At 42.3% G+C, this 21,045-nt stretch overlaps 3 protein-coding genes and 1 long non-coding RNA gene across 5 annotated transcripts; 2 read left to right on the top strand and 2 right to left on the bottom strand.

The window, feature by feature from the left end:
- The first annotated feature begins 3,821 nt into the window (after positions 1-3,821).
- LOC111857332 (early growth response protein 3-like) lies at positions 3,822-9,507 on the top strand. Of its 2 annotated transcripts, none has more exons than XM_072713857.1 (2): positions 3,822-4,442; positions 6,977-9,507. In XM_072713857.1, exons 1-2 carry the CDS (start codon positions 4,283-4,285, stop codon positions 8,050-8,052), a joined length of 1,236 nt encoding a protein of 411 aa, XP_072569958.1. In that variant the 5' UTR covers positions 3,822-4,282; the 3' UTR covers positions 8,053-9,507. The 2 variants fall into 2 exon arrangements, with proteins under 2 accessions (XP_072569958.1, XP_023693830.1); XM_023838062.2 differs by having other exon boundaries at positions 6,974-9,507.
- A 63-nt stretch (positions 9,508-9,570) lies between these two features.
- LOC140592135 (uncharacterized) lies at positions 9,571-14,945 on the bottom strand. Its single transcript, XR_011992418.1, has 2 exons — positions 14,805-14,945; positions 9,571-10,345 (listed from the first exon to the last, which is right to left on the bottom strand). It is a non-coding gene; the product is annotated as an uncharacterized lncRNA (long non-coding RNA).
- LOC111857335 (L antigen family member 3-like) lies at positions 14,046-15,284 on the top strand. Its single transcript, XM_023838067.2, has 3 exons — positions 14,046-14,377; positions 14,614-14,742; positions 14,836-15,284. Exons 1-3 carry the CDS (start codon positions 14,313-14,315, stop codon positions 14,948-14,950), a joined length of 309 nt encoding a protein of 102 aa, XP_023693835.1. The 5' UTR covers positions 14,046-14,312; the 3' UTR covers positions 14,951-15,284.
- A 1,455-nt stretch (positions 15,285-16,739) lies between these two features.
- Positions 16,740-20,805, bottom strand: LOC111857334 (ras-related protein rab7-like). Its single transcript, XM_023838065.2, has 6 exons — positions 20,632-20,805; positions 20,101-20,164; positions 19,767-19,893; positions 18,846-19,064; positions 17,946-18,074; positions 16,740-17,855 (listed from the first exon to the last, which is right to left on the bottom strand). The coding sequence occupies exons 2-6, from the start codon at positions 20,151-20,153 to the stop codon at positions 17,766-17,768; spliced, it is 618 nt and encodes a 205-aa protein (XP_023693833.1). The 5' UTR covers positions 20,154-20,164; positions 20,632-20,805; the 3' UTR covers positions 16,740-17,765.
- Between the last annotated feature and the right edge of the window lie 240 nt (positions 20,806-21,045).

The raw sequence follows: 21,045 nt of genomic DNA, 5'->3' as shown, positions 1-21,045 counted from the left end.
ATAAGCGGTTACAGAAGGATGGATGGATGGATTAACATTCAATGTTATAACTGGCTATCAACTTAAGTTACTCTTAGTTACAACAGAATTCTCATTCAGTCCACACCTCACTTGTTAACAGGTTTCATATCCATGTTCTGCACCATATCCCGCTGTGTGAGAAGCTCTGCGGAGATCTGCTCCAGTACACTTTTTTCCTTCTTCTCTGTGTACATGCTACATTTTGTGCGTATGACTCAATAGCGCTGCATTTCCTGTTTCTTTAATGCAGATGAGACGTGCTAAATATTTGTTCCTTAAGGCTGCCTAATGATATTCAAATATTCAAACGATAAGTATCCTCTGACAAAATCTGCGCATTTTTTTCCCCTGATTTCTGTATAATTAGAAACATCTCAAAACTGACCTGGACCTATAGTGAGGATCCTGAGCATTATCCATTATGGTATGAATGTGAGATTTTAACTTTACTAAGGCATGGTGCTGCTGGTATAACAACAACAATAACAATATCACTACTATTACTACTGCTACTACTACTACTTCTACTAGTACTACTACTACTACTTCTACTAATAATAATAATAGTAATAATAATAATAATAATAATAATAATAATGGTTGCCGTCCTATCCTAGGTTGTTCCCTGCCTTGCATCGGTAGCCTCTGGGATAGGCTTCAGGTCTCCCCGCAACCCTGAATAGGATAAGCGGTTTCAGAAAATGGATGGATGGATGGAATAGTAATAATATAAGGTGACATTTTCATCACCCACTGTGATCTCACACCACCAGGGTTGTTGGTTCAAGTCCTCTCCTAGCTGTGTATGTGTGTGTGTGTGTGTGTGTGTGTGTGTTTTTCCCCCACAAACCAAAGACAGGTTCTGGTGAGCTGCTGTCCAGATTGCTGTGCATTTGGGTGCCCATGATGGATTATGTCCTGGGTGTAACCTGCCCTGTGTGACAGATTCCTGGCTCACTGCGACCCTGCACTGAATTACACATTATTAATCAATTACTACAATATTTTAAGGCATAAGTATGATAAGAAATATCATGTATGAATAGGACACAATGCTTTAAAATCGTATAATTAAAGAATAATTACTATTGTTGCCAGTAGGAGTATAGCGCTGCTCGCTATATTCACAGTGAGAATCTGACATTTTGGCAGCAACCACAATGCTTTTAACTGGAGAGTGTTTGTTACTGAGCAGATAAAGAGTTGCTATAGAAACAAAGCCAGAGTCCAACCGAAACCTTATTTTCCAAGATGTATTTATATATAGAATATCTTTCTCAAAGAGAGTGAATATTATATGAATGCTGGAGGACTTATTTGACAGACCTTGCTTGCTAAAACAGCCTGAACATTGTAATGCAACAACAGTCATTTAATCTCCCAGTTTATTCAGTACAGGATCATGGAGGGGGGATCCAGATAGCTTAGGACACAAAGTAGGGGAACAGTCTGAACTGGCTGGTGTGGGGTAACAATACTGTGTTGCTCATACCGTTATCCATCCATCCATTTTCTGAAACCACTTAATCCCAACTGGGGTCGCGGGGGGACTGAAGCCTATTCCAGGAACAATGTGCACAGGCGGGAACCAACCCTGGGCAGACGCCAACACACCACAGGGCGCACACACTCACACACACACTCACACAACACACTCACAACTACAGGGCCAATTTAGACTCACCAATCAGCCTATCCTGCACGCTTTTGGACCGTGGGAGGAAACCGGAGCCCCCAGTGAAAACCCACACGGACACAGGAGAGCGTGTGAACTCCACACAGAAAGGACCCAGGACCAGGACAAATAATATATCTAGTATATGCATAGTTCATAGTGTAAGTTATACAGTACACACACGGATACACACACACCACATGCATACATACACCACAAATACACACACACACAGGTTTGTAATGATATCTTTATGGGGACTCTCCATTCATTTCTATGGGGAAAACTTTAATCCCAACATGATGACCTTAACCCCTACCCAGCCCTAACCTTAATCATAAGTAATTGAACTACATACGAGACTTTTGGCATTTATACTTTTTTGATTGCATTGACAGGTCTGCAATATGGTCCCCACAATACAAAAATAAGAGGTTTTTATTACATCGTGGGGGATATTTGGTCCCCACAAGGTAATATAAACCTAATCCACACACACACACATGAATGAAACTGTTTGAAAATGTTCTGTATGTGTGTGTGTATGTGCGTGTTTATTATTATGTAATGTTATAAGTAGATACATATATATTCTGGGCACACGTTCTGTAAAAAAAAAAAACAGCGAAATTTCCCAAAGCAGCACAATGTGACATTCGCATGGCCGGGGCGTGGAGAGAAGCGCTCACGGCAGAGCCGCGCGGCGCATCTTGGCGGCTCGCGCTCCTGGATTAATATTCAGCGGAGGCACTCACATAGATCCACAATGTGTGCGTGGGTGGTCCGTGGCACGAGGCACCCGAGAAGTCCCGAATCGCGCACGGGGTAATCCGAGCGGGTGCGCGGAGAGGAGCTGTCGACGAGTGCCGTATTTTGTGGAAATCTGCTTCAGCAAATACACTAAAATAATCTAGGGCTCTCCAGAGTGGGGAACAGCATCAGTCTACTCAGCCCAATCTAACAGATCTGATAGAATACTATTTAATTTCCTCATAACTGATAGCTGACAGGTTGGGGGGGGGCATTGTTTCTTTACACCCCCAAGTTTGCCGACTTGAATCCCACCTCCACTCTGCGTGTGTGGAGTTTACATGTCCTCCTTGTGGATTCTCTGGTTTCCTCCCACAGTGAAAGACATGCAGTTATGCTAATTGGCATCTCTGAAATGTGCGACTGTGTGTGAGAATTATGACCAGTATTCCAGTGAGAAGTTGCAGTGTCTTTTTATAGATATGGCCCGACTGATGGACTCATCCTTGTAGTCAGCCACTTTCTTTCACTCAAAGCGAGCACAATTTCATACAGTTTCATTTAGCAAGCCCCGAACCTTAAACCATTATAATTAACTACAAGCCTACAGTGTTCGATACCAAAAAAAGACTGTATAGTTGCTAACACATACACAAAATTAGGCATGCATGCATTTAAAGTGACTACTTTAAAATGTGTTGTAATAAACATTGATCATGCTCTAAAGATGTATGTATCTCCCTGTGTGATTGGTAGGATGTGAATCGCGCCATGTGCAGTGGGCTGTGGTTCTTGTTCCATCTTTTACGGGTTTGTCAGCAAACTGAAATGTGCTGCTGTGTGTATATCAAGTTGAACATATAAGAATGTGTTTGTACACATGTGCTCACGTATATACATAGGTGTCATTTTAAACCTGCGTATATTTGTGTGCATATATGCATATGTACGCCCGCCCTTCACGACGTGTTAGCGTGTGTGTAATTACAGTGTACGTCTGTAGACCTGCTGTTTCCCCCAGTTACCGATTAGGTCACAAACATGTGGGCTACATTTCTCTGCCTTTTCATACCTCGCTTCGTTGGGGGTGGTGGTGGTGGTGGGGGGGGGATTATGTAAGAATCCTCCATCTACCGCCCCCCGGCAACGCTCGTGCCGCTGGCCTCCACTGCCTCTTCCCATTGTCATAGCAACGACGAGGATGCTGCGGAGTTGCGGTGAACTTAGAGTTACGAAGACGAGAATAGTTTAATTTCTTCGTGTATATGCCTTTGTGTGTTTGTGCGTGCGTGTGTGTGGGAGGAGCTTTGGCTGTATGTAACGTAAGTGTGTAGTATACCGATATGTGGATGTCTGAGAGTCCCATTGCTGTTCTTCCAGGTGTGCTGGTAGAATAAACCCCATCGTATGGTGAGCAAACGTGCTTTTTTCCACTGCCCTGGGCTGCTTAGTAGTACCAAACTTCCGCCTGGCTCGTGGCGCTCCTGCCTCTACTGTCCTTTTTTGGTCATCTACGTCACTCTCCCGTCCTCACGAATCGTGTGGAGTTCCCTGTCTTATCACGTCGCCGAATTCCTCCATAATAGAGTATCTGACATCGCGCATCAATTGATTATGGGATTTTGTGTTTAACAAATTAAATATATATCTATTTTTACTGTAAAGCTTGTTTAAAACGTTTTTGCTAGTTTTATTTTTTTGTTCTCATTAACTTTATTGGGACATAGGGAGACACAACTCCGGATTTATCTCGCTCTGCAGTTCCTTTATATCACCATATAGTCTGATGACATTTTGACAAGAGCTTTGGTGAATCTCTGGCAACAATAACCTGTCATGACCGGGAACCGCACGGATCGACTCCCGCTCGCTTTGAACACCTTAATAAATCCAATTCCCGACAGACTTTATTCCGAAGACAATGTTCCTTCGTCGACAAACATTTTCACGGATACGGAGACGGATTCTCTTCAGTCATATGCGCAAATGAACATAGGTAAGGGTTAGAAGACTGCTTTAAAAAGGTGTGATGCATCCTGAAGTGAAGACGTGCATGTTTGCTCACTTGTACACTTTATTAATCACTGTCAAATTGGTATTGAATTCCGCATGATATTATATGAGTTAATAATGCGTGTCTATATTATATTCCCTACGTTTTGACAGCGCTTCACCATCGTTGAACGTGTTCCGATTTAGCCAATAAATGCTCCACTAAACAGGTTATGCAACTGTCTTTTTTAAATACGGTACGATAAGGAGGCTCTTAAAGCCTTACATAACCTTCTTTTCACCTGTTAGTGTGCACTCCCTCCTTCAATCGAGGCCCTGAGAAACAAAAAAGCACAAAATAATCAGAAATATAAATTAAATGTCACAGAACTGAATTCGTCTTACACTATACAGCTTGCGCAAAGAACTGAGAAATAGTGTAGCATTAAGCGGAACAGATACCATGCAAACCCCTGTCAGGTTTATTTGACATGCCAGTAAGTGTATAGTTGTTGAAAATCCCGATCTGGGTATCGGTTACTGACCCGACAATTCGGTGCCACGTGGGCATTGTTCCATTTCAGAACAGAACAGAACTGTGAAATGTGAAATACTTTAACACTCTTACATTTCACACTGTCGAAATTTATAGATGGTGTATATGTGAATACCCAATTTATTTTAATATATTCTATTCAGAAATCACCGTTTATTGGCGTAGGCTATTACTGGGCGTGTATTGTCTTTATCTGAAGGAGAACTATATTCCTTGTACAGTACATGATTGTTAGAAAAGACATTCTGACCAACAACATGTTTATTAAAGATTGGAATCAGCACATCATCACAATGCATTTATTTGGCAATTATTGCAACTAGCAGAAGTAGATGCAAGAGTTATCATACATAACTGGAAAGACATGCTTGCTTAAATGCCAAACACAATCATTTGAACTCATTAACACGAATTATTTGCTTGTGAATTTCAGCAATTTTGTCATCTATCCCCACGAAATCATTCTTCCCAGTATTTTATATGTAAGATTGTTCAAACTTCACAAACACATGAAAGGACTTGTTAATTATTCGAGAGTCAAAAAAGTAAAAAAAAAAAAAAAACAGGTATTCAAAAATATAAATATTCAATATTTGATCACAGACTACTGGTGTAAATCCATTCTGAAGACTAGTATTTGGATCCTTAAAACCCTCTGTACTGAGCCTGAAATTAGGTAGTTCCATGAAGTGACTGTTTGATTATTTTAGGCCTACGTTTAAAAAAAAAAAAAAATACGTCGTGTTCTGCAACGCCTGTTGCCCACATGTTCCCAAATCCCACATCAGAAATGGCGGAGAGATCTAAAACATCGCCATGAATCAGACCAATTTTCAATAGTTCCGATCCTGAATAGGCCCCATCTGCGCCTGTGCTGCAAATTAGCTGTTTCTGAACGAAGGCAGCTGCTAATGACGGCGAAGTAGCATTTTAATTTCAGGTTTAGCGTAAAAATGATCCAGTTAACATATAATTAAATCATGCCACTGTTCTGCACCTGATTTATATAAAGGGATTCATCATTTAGGGCTGTGAAGAAGACCTGATAACAGATCTGTCATCAGCAGGTGTCTGTAATATTCCCAAAACATGCAATTACGGGAACAACGCAAAAGCATTGTACTGATTGATGACTACTTCAGGAGAAAGACCATCCATCTTCCATGTACAAATCCTAAGCAGGGTTACCTGCATGTCTTTGGATGAGGGGGGCGGAAACCCACATGACCCAGGGGAAAAAAAACCCAACAGGCACAAAGAGGATGTTGGATTTGAACTGCATTAAAAGTATGAGGTTACGCTGCTATCCACTAGCACTGTGTTATATCTAACAGGAAGTATTTATCAAATACTGTCCATAAATCAATAATAAATACAAAAGAAAATAAGTCAACAATCTTCCATAATCCCGTAGGTCAGTGTTTCCCAATCCGGTCCTCAGGGAAACACAGTCGGTCCACATTTTTGCTCCCTCCCAGCTCCCAGCAAAAATGTGGACTGTCTTTGGGTCCCCGAGGACTGGATTGGGAAACACTGCCTTAAAAGGCCCGGAGCCTATCCCAGGAAGCAGGGGAAGATCCCGGATGGGATTCCAGTCAATCACTGGGCCCCAATAACCATTTCCTTGTGGGTCTGTGCCATCCGCATGCTGAAGGTCATGATGTTTACCAGAATTCCTGGAGGAGAACATAAACTGTAATGAGATCTTTGATTTTCTTTGTCTCCTGGGGGAAAAGGGGATCACTACAGCTCAAGCATAAGATAGACCTGGAAGGTTTACAAACATCTAAGTACAAATCTCCAGAATTCTCACATTATTTCCGCATCTTGACCTACTTCTATTGCCCACTTCAGATAATGACATATTTTTGTCTAACATTTCATTTATGTCCTGTGATTGGCTGATAACACATTTACGAATCTTTTTTGTTTAAGCTGCTGGTTTCTGAACACTTTTCTTTCTCTCTCCCTTTGAGAAGCAGAGAGCATCATGGACCTGGAGATGGCTGGAGACAAGGGCTCCACAGAGCTTCAGTACAGCCCTGGAATCCAGCTGGCTCGTGATGGCACGACAGTGACCTACACGGGGAGATTCACGTTCGATTCGCCCCCTGCCGGGGGCTCCGGCTGGTGCTCAGATGGCAGTGGTGGCAGCAGCATCATCAGCCTGGTGACCGCAGGTGTTTTGGGTGCTGTGCCCCCTAGTGGCATCGAGCATGATGAACCGCCTTCTGAACTGGAACAGGAATATGGGACTCCATTGCCGGTCTACTGCGGCGAGGCCTACCAGGACCCGACTGGCTTTCCCCAAAGCCCAGCTGATGGTGGCACTATTTCCTACTCCGGCGTGGATTATGACACCATCAAACCCCCCGCAGACGGGGGTCTTTTCTCCACCCTCCCAGATTACGGGCTCCTGCAGGCCGACATCGGCGTCTTGGAACACAAACCCTTCCGGACGTCGGACCTGGCGCCCGCTGCTCCACTGGATTCTCTGCGGGTGCTGAAGGAGAAGCGAGGAGGCGTGGGGGGGCCTCGGCTGCAGCTGGCACTCAGACCCGTGCGCCTGAGGAGGTACCAGAGCCGGCCGGGGAGGATCCCGCCACACGAACGTCCACACGGCTGCCCTGCCGAGGGCTGCGACCGCCGCTTCTCGCGCTCCGACGAGCTCTCCCGCCACCTGCGTGTCCACACAGGCCAGCGGCCGTTCCAGTGCCGCGTCTGCCTGCGCCGCTTCGGCCGGAGTGACCACCTGACCACGCATGTGCGCACGCACACAGGTGAAAGACCCTTCGCCTGCGACCTCTGCCCCCGCCGCTTCGCCCGCAGTGATGAGCGGAGACGCCATGTACGTGTGCATCTCAAACAGCGGGACAAGAAACTGGCGGACGAGGCGATCGGTCCTGGTGTTGGTGACTCGGGGGGTCCCTGTCAGGTGGACGGGGTCACCCTGCTGACAGGCGTCATGACCGGGGTGTGTGGCACGGATGGTGCAGCCAAAGCTGATGGGGGCGGCGGTGTCACTGCGGCAACCATTGCCACGGACACGGGCACTTAGAAACACACAGGGATGCAGTCCAGAAAAATTCTGCTGTTCCGCTGAAATTTTACCCACCGATGCAAAGTCTTGACGTTGATCATCAGGGATAGTCAGTCTATGGAGACCGCAGGTCCAGAGTGCATACATCTCTAAGGACACACGCAAAGGACAGGCTGGAAAAATAGCTGTAAATTACCGTCAAGGGCTTGTCAGAACCGACCTAAAAATGCAGTAAAATTTGATCGATGGATTGGTTGATTTCATCATGCATATGCAGGCACACATTAGTGTGAATGTGTTTGTATGTATACATATGGATGTATGAGTAACAGACTTTTGTTAAGGCAGCGATGACATGACATCTGGTGACTCTCTGAACTGCCATGGAACAAAACAGGCGAACGTCAGGTAACTGAACATTGCTATTGGTAAAAAAAGAAAAAAGCTACAAAAAGACTCTTTTTAAAAGCATGTTTATTTCTCTGAGGTATTATCTATATTTAAATTTACGGAAGTTCAAGCCAGCTTCAGCAGGCAAGACCAAACCAAGAATATGTTTCTGTAATAGCCTTATGTCTTTATAATAGCCTTATAGTGTTTTTTTTCCATATAATAGGTATATTTATACATAAATTTGTGTGTGAAATTGTGTGTGTTCCAGTTTTTTTGGATTTCCTGTATACATATTTAATTACGTAATAATATACTGTATTTATTGGGAAAAATATGGCCATTATCATATATTTTTACATAAATTTCAGCTAGATATTTTACAATACATACAATATGTGCAATTTACCAATTATGCAATGATATGCAAAAAGTTTTGATGGCAATGGACAGCCAATAAAAAGCAAGCCCAATGAATGTATAATTAAATATGCAAAATCTCTGATGGTATATAAAAGCATGCATTTTACAGTTGTACATGACTCTCTAATGAAGTGGGAAAATGATGTGTTAGTAAGTTAATCTGTTATAAAATGTATAATTTGGCAGGTATTTTATGTAAATACATATTTATATTTATATCTGACCACATTTTATGTATTGATATGCATGGACAATGACCATACAATTCAGCTGTGGGAAAATATTTGTAGAAAAGACTTTATTTTGCTTTTGGTTTTAAAAGTGTTTTTGAGGTATAATATACTTTACATGTGTAACTTTACAGGAAATTTATGTTTTGAGATTGTAATTATGGATGAGGATTTGGGGGGGGTCCGGTCTTTAGTGTTTTGCCTTTATTCATTTCCTGTTTTAATGTGGAGTTGTGGTTTGGATATTTGGTGGGAAAATTGATTTGCATCTCATGTGTGATTGTTAGGCTACTAGTATTTTTTTAACAAGATATATTTGCATTGCAAGGTCTGTAGTTGTAATTATGGAAGAGAATTTGGATGTTATGGTTATGTGTAATAATGCTTAGGTGTTAAAACCATTTCTATTTTGACTTTTTGATTAAATATATATTTGGCAAGTTTATGAATGATGGATTTGCAGCTGTCTTTTAAAGGGGGTTTTAAAAACTGCTTATCTTTTTTAGGTTTTTATTCACAAACAGTTACGGGCAATAGACCCCATGTACGCTGCCATGGGTATGTTAAGCTGACATTTAACATCATGGCAGCAACCAGAGCTAAATTCATGCTGGGACGACAGATCGAACAATTAAAAATGTAACAACTTCATACATAAGGAGAAATTGCTACAAACAGTGAAAAAGAAATCTAAATATGATGTTTGAGATTCGTGCTTGATTTAAAAAAAAAAAATCTAAAAAAGCCTCCGGCTTGACTTTACTAAAAACCTGTTAAAAGAGTCAGGAAAATGATAAATACAGCAAAAGGAGTTTAAAGAAGGACAATACAATAAAACGTGCTTAATAGTCAGTGGTGTTACATGCAGGACATACAGGTGGATCTTCACCTGTCAATAACAGTTGACAGTTTAGCTGGCTACGCCCAGTACAACACAGGGGTATAAATCACCTGATCCCTCCATTCTTACATGCTGCCATGGTAACAGTAGGACTGGTTTGGGTTGTGGGGTGGAGAAAGATGGTGGTGAAGTGTCCTTGTGCCCCTTTTCTTCATGGTGACCTGTGGTGCATTGACACAGCTGAAGCACCTGTCCTAGCGAGTTGTAAGCTCAGGGCTCAGGAATATTCTGGGACATGGAAGGATCGTCAGTGGCACTCCAGCAAATCCATGAAATGATTCCTTTACACATATACTCATAATGCACAAAGCTGGGTAGCTTTCTTCTGTATATCTCTTCCTTCCAGTTTCAGAGTCCAGTGTAGATTCTGTGCAGAGAAGGAAAAAATACACTGACGAAATATCACACATCTTACAATCCTCATTCAGACAGAGAAGCATACAGTGGGTACTGAAAAGAATCACCTACTGTCAAAAAAATCACATTTTGTCACTCTACAGCCTGAAATGAAAATACAACAGAACTGAATTTATCCAGCGTTATTTACTAAATTCAACTGACAATATCCAGGGGAAAGAGAAAACAGCAACAGTCCTGGAAAATAAACACAAATAAAAAACAAGAATAACTGAGATTAATTAAGGGTCAACCCCCGCCATCCCACCCCACGCCTCCCAAAAACAATGCTTGTAAACTCAATCAGGTGTACTCAATCACATTCTGGATGGTACTGGCTGTCCAAAGTCAAAGAAACAAAAGACTTTCATGCATTATGGCAAAGCTTTACCAAATTAAACAGTTTTCTGTTATGCCCTCTAGTGGTTGAGTTGAGGTTTAAAAGTCTCATGTAAAAACTGGACATTCGTTCTCAGCCAAGAGCGTATATTTGGGTATGGACAATAGGTGCATGTCCATACCAATGCTGTTGGAGTATCTGGTGTGTTTAGGGTTGGGGTTGGGGCTGATTTGGTCCCTACGAGGCACACAGCCAAGTAGGAAAATGACGGGTTTGTTCCCCCCCCTCCCCAGTTTGCCAAATCTACCAAAGTTGACGGTAGAGTCTCCGGACCCCCCCCCCAAAATGTATCTCTAGTTACAAGGTCCCTAAACCTGTTGACACCAAGTCTGCACCCTTGTCATACACAAGGGTTTTACAGGTATTACTTTAGCTTCAGTGTAAGTAACTTTACTCCAAGACGACATGGCATCGATGGAAAGACATCACTTGAAAAAAATCCAGACATATTTAATGTTTGGCTCCTGGGTACGGTGATCACTTAGCACACTCCTTAATGAGCTGCGTGGCGGTCAGGGCTGGACATCGAGCTCGCCTGCTGTAATTCGCACAATGGCTGAGTAGGCCTACAAAAACATGAATGAGTGCATAATTTTAAAATCATGACTAGTTAACTGATATATCAATGGCGAGGCTAGACTGAGGTTAAAAATCAGATCTGGACTTTGGGTCCCCAAATTTTGCAGAACAGGGGAGTGGCCTCCTCCTGTTTACTTTTGCCAAGCACAAATTCAGAGCATTCAATACATTAACTCCCCCCCCACTGAAACCTTACCCAAGTGAAGGTAAATCAACTGATTATATCAGTGGCACAACTTAACCCAGACCGCGCAATGCAGTCGTGATCTTTGGGGTCCTTCACTGTAAACTTTGCCTAAGACCTGCACTATGCAACATCAACTCGAGCGCTTTGTTCGCATTGTAGGCGCAGAAAGTAAAACGAAACCATCGAACCAGCAGGGGGAGCTAATGAGTCAAGAATGAAACGCTCCATAAATACTACGGAGACAAAAACGGGATGGAAGTGCTTTGAAAAAGCCCCAAGAGACATTGCAGTGACAAGACTCAAAAAAGGGAATGCATTACAACTTACAGCCTGTTATTTCATGAGTGGAATCGACGTGTTCAATTCAGCTATTAAAAAGATGATGAAAGATGGTGTTCTTGTAGCCTAATTTCATTTCGAACCAATAGATAGATCGCAACATCAAACATCGCCTACTAAGCTGTTATATTAATTACCAGGTGGGCAATTTTATACAGAGACCTGTTTGCTTTTTAACGTTAAATAAAGCATTTATTTTGTTTCTTTTCATTCTCAGCTCTATAACTAGGTTCAGTTGTCCTGACCATGGCTGGATAGTGTTAGTAAAGTGGAAATGGGAGTGAATGAGAGGGCTGTACAACTTCTCTCCAGCGAAGGAAGACACCCAACCCCCAGATACGCCGGTCCAAGCGGGGGTGTGATGGAGCCGCGGCTCGGAGTTTCCAGCAGGAAAACTAAATATATTACAAATGAAAGGTCACGCAGTGCTTGTTCAGAAAGCAAAAGTAAAGTAAAACCTCTGCAGTTCACCTCAAAATGCTTGGTTGGCAGCAAAAATCCAGAAAATACAACTTACCCGGTCATTTTATGAGTTTTCCTTTAAACAGTTTTCATTCCTTGCAGTAAGAGCTTGAATAATTCTTTATCCCTTAAGAAATGTTTTTAATTTAAAAGGTTTTTCCCATTTAACATTCACCAGTGTAGCAAAAGTTTAAATGGTAATTTGGTTGAAAAAAAACCTTTTCCCAGACAGGGCACATATATAGCCTACTCCAGTTTTACGTTCTGTTTGTCTGCGATGGGCTCCCGACTCTCCCGCAACCCTGTCCAGGATAAACAGTTTAGAGATCGATGTATAAATGATCAGATTTCAATAAGGCCATAAAACATATCTATAACAGAACATGACTCCTGGCTGGTTTCAGCATTTATGCGTACAGTCTGAAATTACCAGTGAATTGTTGGGTTAACTTATTGTATAATAAAATGCAGCAATACACAGTGTCATGGCTCTCCAGACGTGTATTGCTAAGAAATAAACCCAGCAATCTATCAATGTTCCAAGTGCTTGACAATCTTGGTCAAGGTAACAGATAGGTTCTGGAGGTACACTCTGGCACGCACACACACACACACACACGTACACACAAACACACACAATCATACTTTATATTTAGAAACACCAACTAGCCTATTTGCATGTCTTTGGAATACTGGAGGAAACCAGCACAACATACTGTAAGAACACGAAAATTCGACACAAAGAGCTGAAGAGGCAAAAGCTAGGGCAACTCACTGAGCCCCCATGTCACCCCGACAAAATCTGCATGATAAAAAAAAAACTTAACTTCAGAAATATTCCATTAGTTGGAAATAACAATGAAGAAAGTAAGTTTGAAATACTAGTATCAATCTACGAGCATCAACATATGAATTGGTATCCAGCACAGCTCTCCCTGTTCCACCCTTCCCGTTAGCCACAGGATTGACTTGTGGAACAGGTGTTCCGGGCTATTCAGTTTCCCTATGTTTCCCCTGTCGCGCGCTGATTTGTACACGGTTTCGCTGTTGTTATCATGTCTTTTTACGAAGCTCTTGAGGTAAACAAGCCATATATTTTAAAACATCACATGCCTTTTCGATGTTTTTTGTTTTTACAGATAATAAATGAAAGTTTTTCAATCGCTGGATAGACATATTTCTTGATGAAAACGGTATAGTATTGCTTATAAGATTATATTATGCGTGACGATCTACTGTATTCACATGTAATAATGTACCTCAGTGATTTTCAGACATCTCACATACATATTTGCCTAAATATTAGGAGAAATATTATTTCCTGACATCCAGGATATTTGGTTCCCCCCTGTTAAAACAGGTATACAGCAACTCTGGGCCTCGGTACTAATACAATACAGTATTCACATGTAATAATGTACCTGAGTGATTTTCAGAAATTTCACATACCTCTTTGCTTTAATATTAGGGGAAACATTATTTCCTGATAGACAGGGGAAACCGAATTGCCCGGAACAACGGAAAAAACCTGCAAGCATTTCAATCCCTGCAGTAGCACAAGCTGCTGAGGGCAGGAGAAAATGCACTGGCGATAAGTATATATGTACAGTACAAGAGTAAGGCAAGAACACAGTTCCGGGGGAGGGGGGCATTACTCATCATTTGTGCATGTCAGGCAGCTGTTGCCAGTTTGCCGCAGACTCCTAGGCTATAACTTCACTTTAGTAAAGGGTCAACCTTTTTTTTACAAAAAGAAGTTATTTGCTGCATTGTCAGTGAACAAACTGTGATAAATTGTAAAAATATAAAAAATAAAACGTAAGAAAGTTAAATCTACAAACGTAGTTCAATATAAAGAGGGGTTTAATTAAATGCTTGAACAACAGCCGGTATGCAAGAAAAACTTCAGTAGAACTGCGTAATAGGAGCGAGTTTTATCGAAAGTGCTGGCGTGAACCTGCAGGCTTCCGTATGCGTGCGGCAGTCATGGCGGCGTGCAGCGACACCCAGGACAGCGTGCCCGGCAGACTTCACTTGTATCTTTTGCTCTTTTCTAAAACATCCCGTCTGCCTTATCCAGTGCAATGACTCTGTATTAAATTGGAAAAAACAAGATAACAAGATTAACAAAAGTAACAAGATTGCGTATCTGGTGTACAGGTGTGGACTTTCTGCTAGACAAAAGCGCAGACTCTACTGCGAAACTTTGAGTGTGTATTTTCTGTCTCAACTAAGTTAGAAAGATGACGGTCTTTCCTTGACAGCGGTCCAGTTTTCTGAACGTGCCCTTTCCGTCGGAGCGGGAAGCCAGCATCGCCCTCGGGTCACTCGCCCCCGATAGCGAACCTCGCAAAGGGGGTATAAGCAAGGAGATGTGTACCGCGGGTAACATTCTCAACGTGTAAGAGATTTCTGCCTACCACTCAATGTACCGAAGTTAAAAGCTGCTGTATCCGGTCTAACCTCTTTTAACGTTTCTCTGTTTTTGCATCAGAAAGTGGAGCGCAGACGAGGCTCGGATTCTCCGTGTCTCTGTCGGGTCCTTCCTAGATCACTTAGCACTGGTTTTGGAAACGATGCTGGAGTTCGGTCCGCCAGTTCCTCTATGATACTCTGCACCTGGAAACGAAAGACTGGGTTACTAAAAGGGAGTTTAATGACAGTTATCGCTCCCTAGTAAAGCGATGGGGAACGGAAATGCAAGCGTTATCGAGATGGTTTACAGCAGATATGTGAAGTGCGATGCGTAATCGCCATTATTACATTCATTCTCATTTATTTTAGGCATGTCCGATATTTGAGGTTGCATCTGTGTTTTTTGCATATATTTATATTTTGGATGAAGGGGTCACGAAATACATTAATGGATAGTGTGGCGGTGTTCTGTATGATGAATTAATTCATGTTATTTTAAAAAATAAATACTATTTGTAACATCCAAAATACCCGTCCCAGTTGTGCTAGCTTTTCAGACTTTGCTAAATAACCTTTCAGTGCAACTGGCAAGTACTTATTTCATTTTAATCAAGTATATTGTTAATTGAAAAAAATTCCACTGGATAGCTGTTTTCACTGTTTTTGTAATAGTGACAATAAAGATCTATCTTATCTTATTTGAATACAAGTGGGCCTAATCGTAAGCCTTATGAATCCAACCCCCTTTACTGCTTTCTTATAGGTAGTTAAATACAAATTTTGGCTTTCAGCCTTCGGTCAAAGCAGTTTTGACCCGGAAAACGGGCTCAAACGGACTTCTAAAGCTGATTCCAATCAGAAAAAGCCACGCTACCAGGAAACACGGAAGGATGTAAAAATAGCAGTTAGACTTGAGGAAAACGATCAGATTAGCTAGATGAAAGGAAATGTCTTTAATGAGTAGAGGGGGGTGCTGTAAAGAAAGGGTACGCGAGACTCGGGATTCGTATTCTGCGTGCGCTTAAATATGTTGCCAGTAAATTTTCCGAGTGGTATTGCCAGGGGGAAGGCAGGGCAGGCGATGGCCTGGGCCCCCGGGCTGGGAGGGGCCCCCAGAGGGCGGCCGATTCAGTGTTGCCAGGTCCAGCAAAAATCTCCAGCTCAAGCTCTGCTTAAAATACGCCTAACGAAAGCTGGAACCCATCCCAGTATTTGAAATCCCAGTATACTGTATCTCAAAGAAATAAACCAGTATTTTGCATGTTGATCACATACAAATGTTATGCAGAATGACGTCATGTACACGGACGTACTCTCCTTTCCCAGGCTTGCCAACTTTGGTCAGCTGGCTGGAGTTTCAATTCGAGGTTAATTTGCACACACATTTACATGTATACAACAGTTTTATTACCTTGTAAATAGTCTGCAGCTGATGTGGCGGTCCTGCTTTCCACGTGCGTTTATCTCTGACCTTCAGTGCCTAGCGATTCAGTATTACTCAGCAATAGGACCCACTTGCATTCATAATGATATATTTTTCCCCCTTACAGTCCGCAGCCCCAAACCCCCAACTGTATTTTCAAAACAGCCCAAATGGCCGGGAAAACCGCGGACCGGGCAACTCTGGGTCGATTACACAGCACATTAAAACGACATATTTGCTTTATTTGTGTATTCTATTTCTCACAAAAAGTGAAAATAAAGCACCCGTGTTTATTAAATCCTCTAATTTGCTATTATTTTACACTTAATAAATATTACCATGCTGGGAGAAGGGGAGCCCCCCGGAGTCGACTCTGGGTATAGTTAACATTAAAACGTTTAAATGGTACAAATATAACCTTGAAGTTCGTGCAGGCTACTCCAGTTTTCTAACAATTAAAGATAAAGATGCAACAAGCAAACAGGCAAAACAGTCTTAATCAAAACATATGTAAACGCCCAGAAGTGAGGGTTTAAAAAAGGAAGTATGTGCGTCATCAATTAACATTTTATTGAATCTTTTTTATTATTATTAAATCGTATCAACTGATATGACAGGAGAGCTAGGTTACATATAGCTACTTGTTTATATTATTAGGGATATATAAAATCAATAAGGATTTGATATACATTTTCATATACATATTTTACACGTTTTAAATTCTGTTAATATACAAGGAACTGATTTTGCACGCGCATGTGCGAGATTCTCCCTGCTGCAGCTTAGCAGATTGTCCCTCTTCTCAGTTTGACCCGTTTCGGGTTCCTAGTCCTTTCTAACCAGCAGCACCGGGATTTGGCAGATGCCTTAAAGCACAGCGTCCTCATTGTCATTATCTGCCCCTCCATCAAGTCATAATCATACCAGCAGACAAAGGGTATGTATCGTTTCTCTATGTTTTAGTGCCTAACAGAGTATTGTATAAAATTCAATAGTATGGAAAATGAAAAAGGCATGTCGATCAGTTCATGTACAATAAAACAGAATAACCACCCCCACATTCCATCACCCCTTGTTTACATCCTGGTTCAGAAATGACCAGGACTTCATCCTACATCTGGTGCTGTGATTCTGCATGGCATTCAGTGTCTAAGTGCACCGCGGTTACTGAAACATAGGCCCAGAACCCCAAAATCATTGAAAAAAAAAAAAATGAGGAAGACAGGTGAACGTGGACAAGACAGAGATGACGAGACCTGGCGGAAGATACCGCTGCTGCCTGTTACACCGCGTAGTAGGATTAGCAAAGCCCTCAAGCGCGCAAAACGGAGCACCGCGGAAAAACCTTGAGTGGCACTGTAATAATATCAAGACCATTACTGTAACTGTAAATAAAAAACATAGCTTGTGGGATTTGGTCCAACGACTTCTGCACCGAGTTTTGGACAAGAAGGTATAGATTAAGTCTAAGAACCAGAGGGAAAGGCCGACTTATTTCAATGCCGACTGTGTCGGTGAGGGAAATAGTCAGTGTGAGGGGGTGGGATGGTCAGCACCCCACATTTCTATAGCCCCCACCCCCCCCTTCAGCAGCTGCAGCTGTCGTCAGACCCGGCCTGCCTGTCGTCCCTCAGCTTGATCTGGTCAGGGAAGTCATACGTCTCCACCTCGGTCTCCTGAACAAGACATGAGTGGAAGAGCACAATAGGATCAGTCGGCTGCAGAAGCTCCATCTGTACACCGCCGTCGTATGCATGAGTCTTTACCTGCTTGAGGGCATTGCGAGCGATGGTCTGGAATGCCTGGTCCACATTAATGGCCTCTTTGGCGCTCGTCTCAAAGTACGGGATGTTGCTTTTACTCTGGCACCAGGCCTGGGCCCGTTTTGTCGTCACCTGAGGGCCAGGAGGATGCTCTCATTGTCACACATACTATAATATAGCAATGCAATACACAAATATGACAGCACAGCAAACATATCATAACTCTTCACTGCGATGTACATCCTCGTTTCTAAAAATAGCTCACCATCCTTATTTACTTTCACTTATACCCGGAACTACATTTCTTGAGACAAATACTTCTAATTAAACTGTGTGAAAGGAATTCTGTTCCAGTAAGTGAAAAGTGTATAATCAAGTTTGGGGAGTCTATCCATCTAACAATCCATATTTTAAATTAATAGTCTATACCTCTATGTTGTATTTTCTCATTTTTATCTCAGCTGAATTACATCTAAGGAATGCCTGGTGAGCTAACCGTTTCACAGGTTAACTGTGTAATGGATTTTAGTGTTTCTTGTTTAATTAATACTACTAAAACAAAACCCTACAAAAATCAGGGCAAGAAAAACACCAGCTGTTAACAGTTTTGCAGAGGAATGTACATGTTTCTAATTAATTTTAGTAATATCAAACTAATCCTCAACTCAGACATTCTTTTGAATTTTTATGCCATAAAATGTTTTCTAATGCTATCAAGTTTCAAGTCTCATGTGTCATTGTCTGCGTTGGGAATAACAGAGAAATTCCTATGCCACAGTTGCCAGGAACAGGACAGGTGCAACGGGTGGGACGGAACAAACAACACTATTAGCCCGCAAGCAAAAGATGTGACTTCAGACTAGCCTAGATGGAAGGTGGCATTGTGGGAATGCTTACACGCACCTGTCTATTGTCCAGGTCAATTTTGTTACCCAGCACCACGAATGGGAAGTTCTCTGGGTCGCGGGGGCTGGCCTGGATCAGAAACTCATCCCTCCAGCTATCCAAGGTCTTGAAGGTGCTCGGGGCCGTGACATCATACACCAGCACGCAGCAGTCGGCACCACGGTAGAAAGCCACGCCCAAAGACTGGAAACGCTCCTGGCCGGCCGTGTCCCAGATCTGTGTGACAAGCAGAGGACCGGCAGCCGTGAGTGTCACTTCACACACACAGAATCTACATGTATACAAATCACAAGCAGTACTAATAATGTTAAATCCTGAGCTACAAAAGCCTAATGGCCTTATAAAGGTCATTCTGTACAACGTATTTCGAAACACAAAAAACAAAGAAACAATAAAATTATATATTTCGTTCATCCATTTGTCTCTCATAACTGCTTATCCAGAATGGTTTTATGGACAGCCTGGACCCTAGACATAGGAGCTATAGACAAGAAACACCATGGATGGGATGCCAGCTCATCATATTAGTATTTTTTCATGCAAATAATCTTTTGTTAAGAGTTTACTTTTTTCTTTATAGGCTAAGCACGATTATTAATTGACTTGGGTGTCTCTGTGATACTGTAGTGTATACAATGACAGATGCATTCTGATCCAAAGTGGTCTAACTCAGGAAAAGCAAAGTAAGGGATCCGAACCACAAACCTTCGGGTAAGACCAGATTTTCAACCACTTCGCTATACTGCTGCCATTGTAAACCACAGAAATCTGGCTTTGAGAAACTGCCAGATGCTGTGTATCATGTTTGTATGTTAGGCTAAAGATAATAAAATCACTCTGTAATCAATGGCCACAATGAATAGGTATGTAAGCGGATGAACCAGAAGATGTTGAGGAGAAAGATTCGGATAGACAGACCTGCATGGTAACCAGCCTGTCATCTACCATGACCTCCTTGGTAAGGAAATCGGCTCCAATCGTTGCTTTGTACTGGTTGCTGAACTTCTTATTGACATACTGGTTCATCAGTGACGTCTTCCCTACCCTAGACAGACAGACAGACAGATAGATAGATAGAGACAGACACACACAGAGTCTCTCAGTGGTAACACCCTACCATCCTATGACTGTATGAAACAAGCCCTAGCTGAACACATGCAACACGTTAAACGTAAGGCGTCGGTTCGTCACGTGACCCGATGTCACATGAGGCGGAGTCACGGGTCGGGCCGGTTCGAGGCTTCGAGCTCACCCGGAGTCGCCCAGGATGATCACCTTCAGTAGCACCTTCTTTCGCGAAGCCATGGCAAATTAAACTGAAGGAGGAGAGACACTGGTTATGTATTTACACACGTGAGCGTTTAATTTCTTTTAGAATGATGGCACGACAACTGACAGTCAAAGAATAATATGATAACATAAAAGATCACACCTGCTCGGCGAAACTCACTCAAACCGAAAATAAAAGAAAAAGGCGTCGCTCTCTATGGATATGCACAAGCCAACACATCCGTAAAGTTACATAAATCAGGCCAATAGCAGAATGCGAAGCTTCTGCATCAGCAAATCGCCAAAATCAGCCTCTTTCGGTCCTGGGATCGAGCAAATCACGCACACGGACTATAGAAATCGAAATCAGATAGTTTAATTATTGTTGATTATTCTAAATAAACTGGGCTGCTCGACTGCCAGAGTTAGCTATACCAAGGTAAATGTACTGGTGACAGTTTGGCTGGTAGCTTGCCATCACAAGCAGTAAATAAACAGCAAAAACAAAACTTACCGACACTATCTCAGCAAACCGCTTCCGCTACCTGCACCTCGGCCCGTCGCTGAAACAAAAGAAGGTAGTGCCCCTCGGATTAGATATTAGGGGGACGATCAATATTATAAATGGGAGACGTATGAGCAAGTGAAAGCGCCGCGGCTGTTGTGCTTTCGGCTCCAACATGGCCGCTCGGTCACGCGGGGTTGACGTTACTATCGACATGCCCTGCCCATTATTTCCCAAAAAACATCCATCCAGCAGTAAAAAGCAAAACGCATATCGCCGATTTGGTGATTCTGGAAAAGCAATACTATGGGCAGTTGTCACTTTAATTTTTAATTACTGCTCCATTTTTCCTGTACCACAAAAACTGAATTTCTTAAGTTTCATTTTCACTTTAATAACAAATTATGGTTACTATGCACACAC

This window comes from Paramormyrops kingsleyae, chromosome 7 (genome assembly GCF_048594095.1).
Source record: "Paramormyrops kingsleyae isolate MSU_618 chromosome 7, PKINGS_0.4, whole genome shotgun sequence".
Classification (NCBI taxonomy): Eukaryota; Metazoa; Chordata; class Actinopteri; order Osteoglossiformes; family Mormyridae; genus Paramormyrops; species Paramormyrops kingsleyae.
Note: the sequence above shows the minus strand (reverse complement) of the source record. Positions and strands in the feature narration are given on the sequence as shown.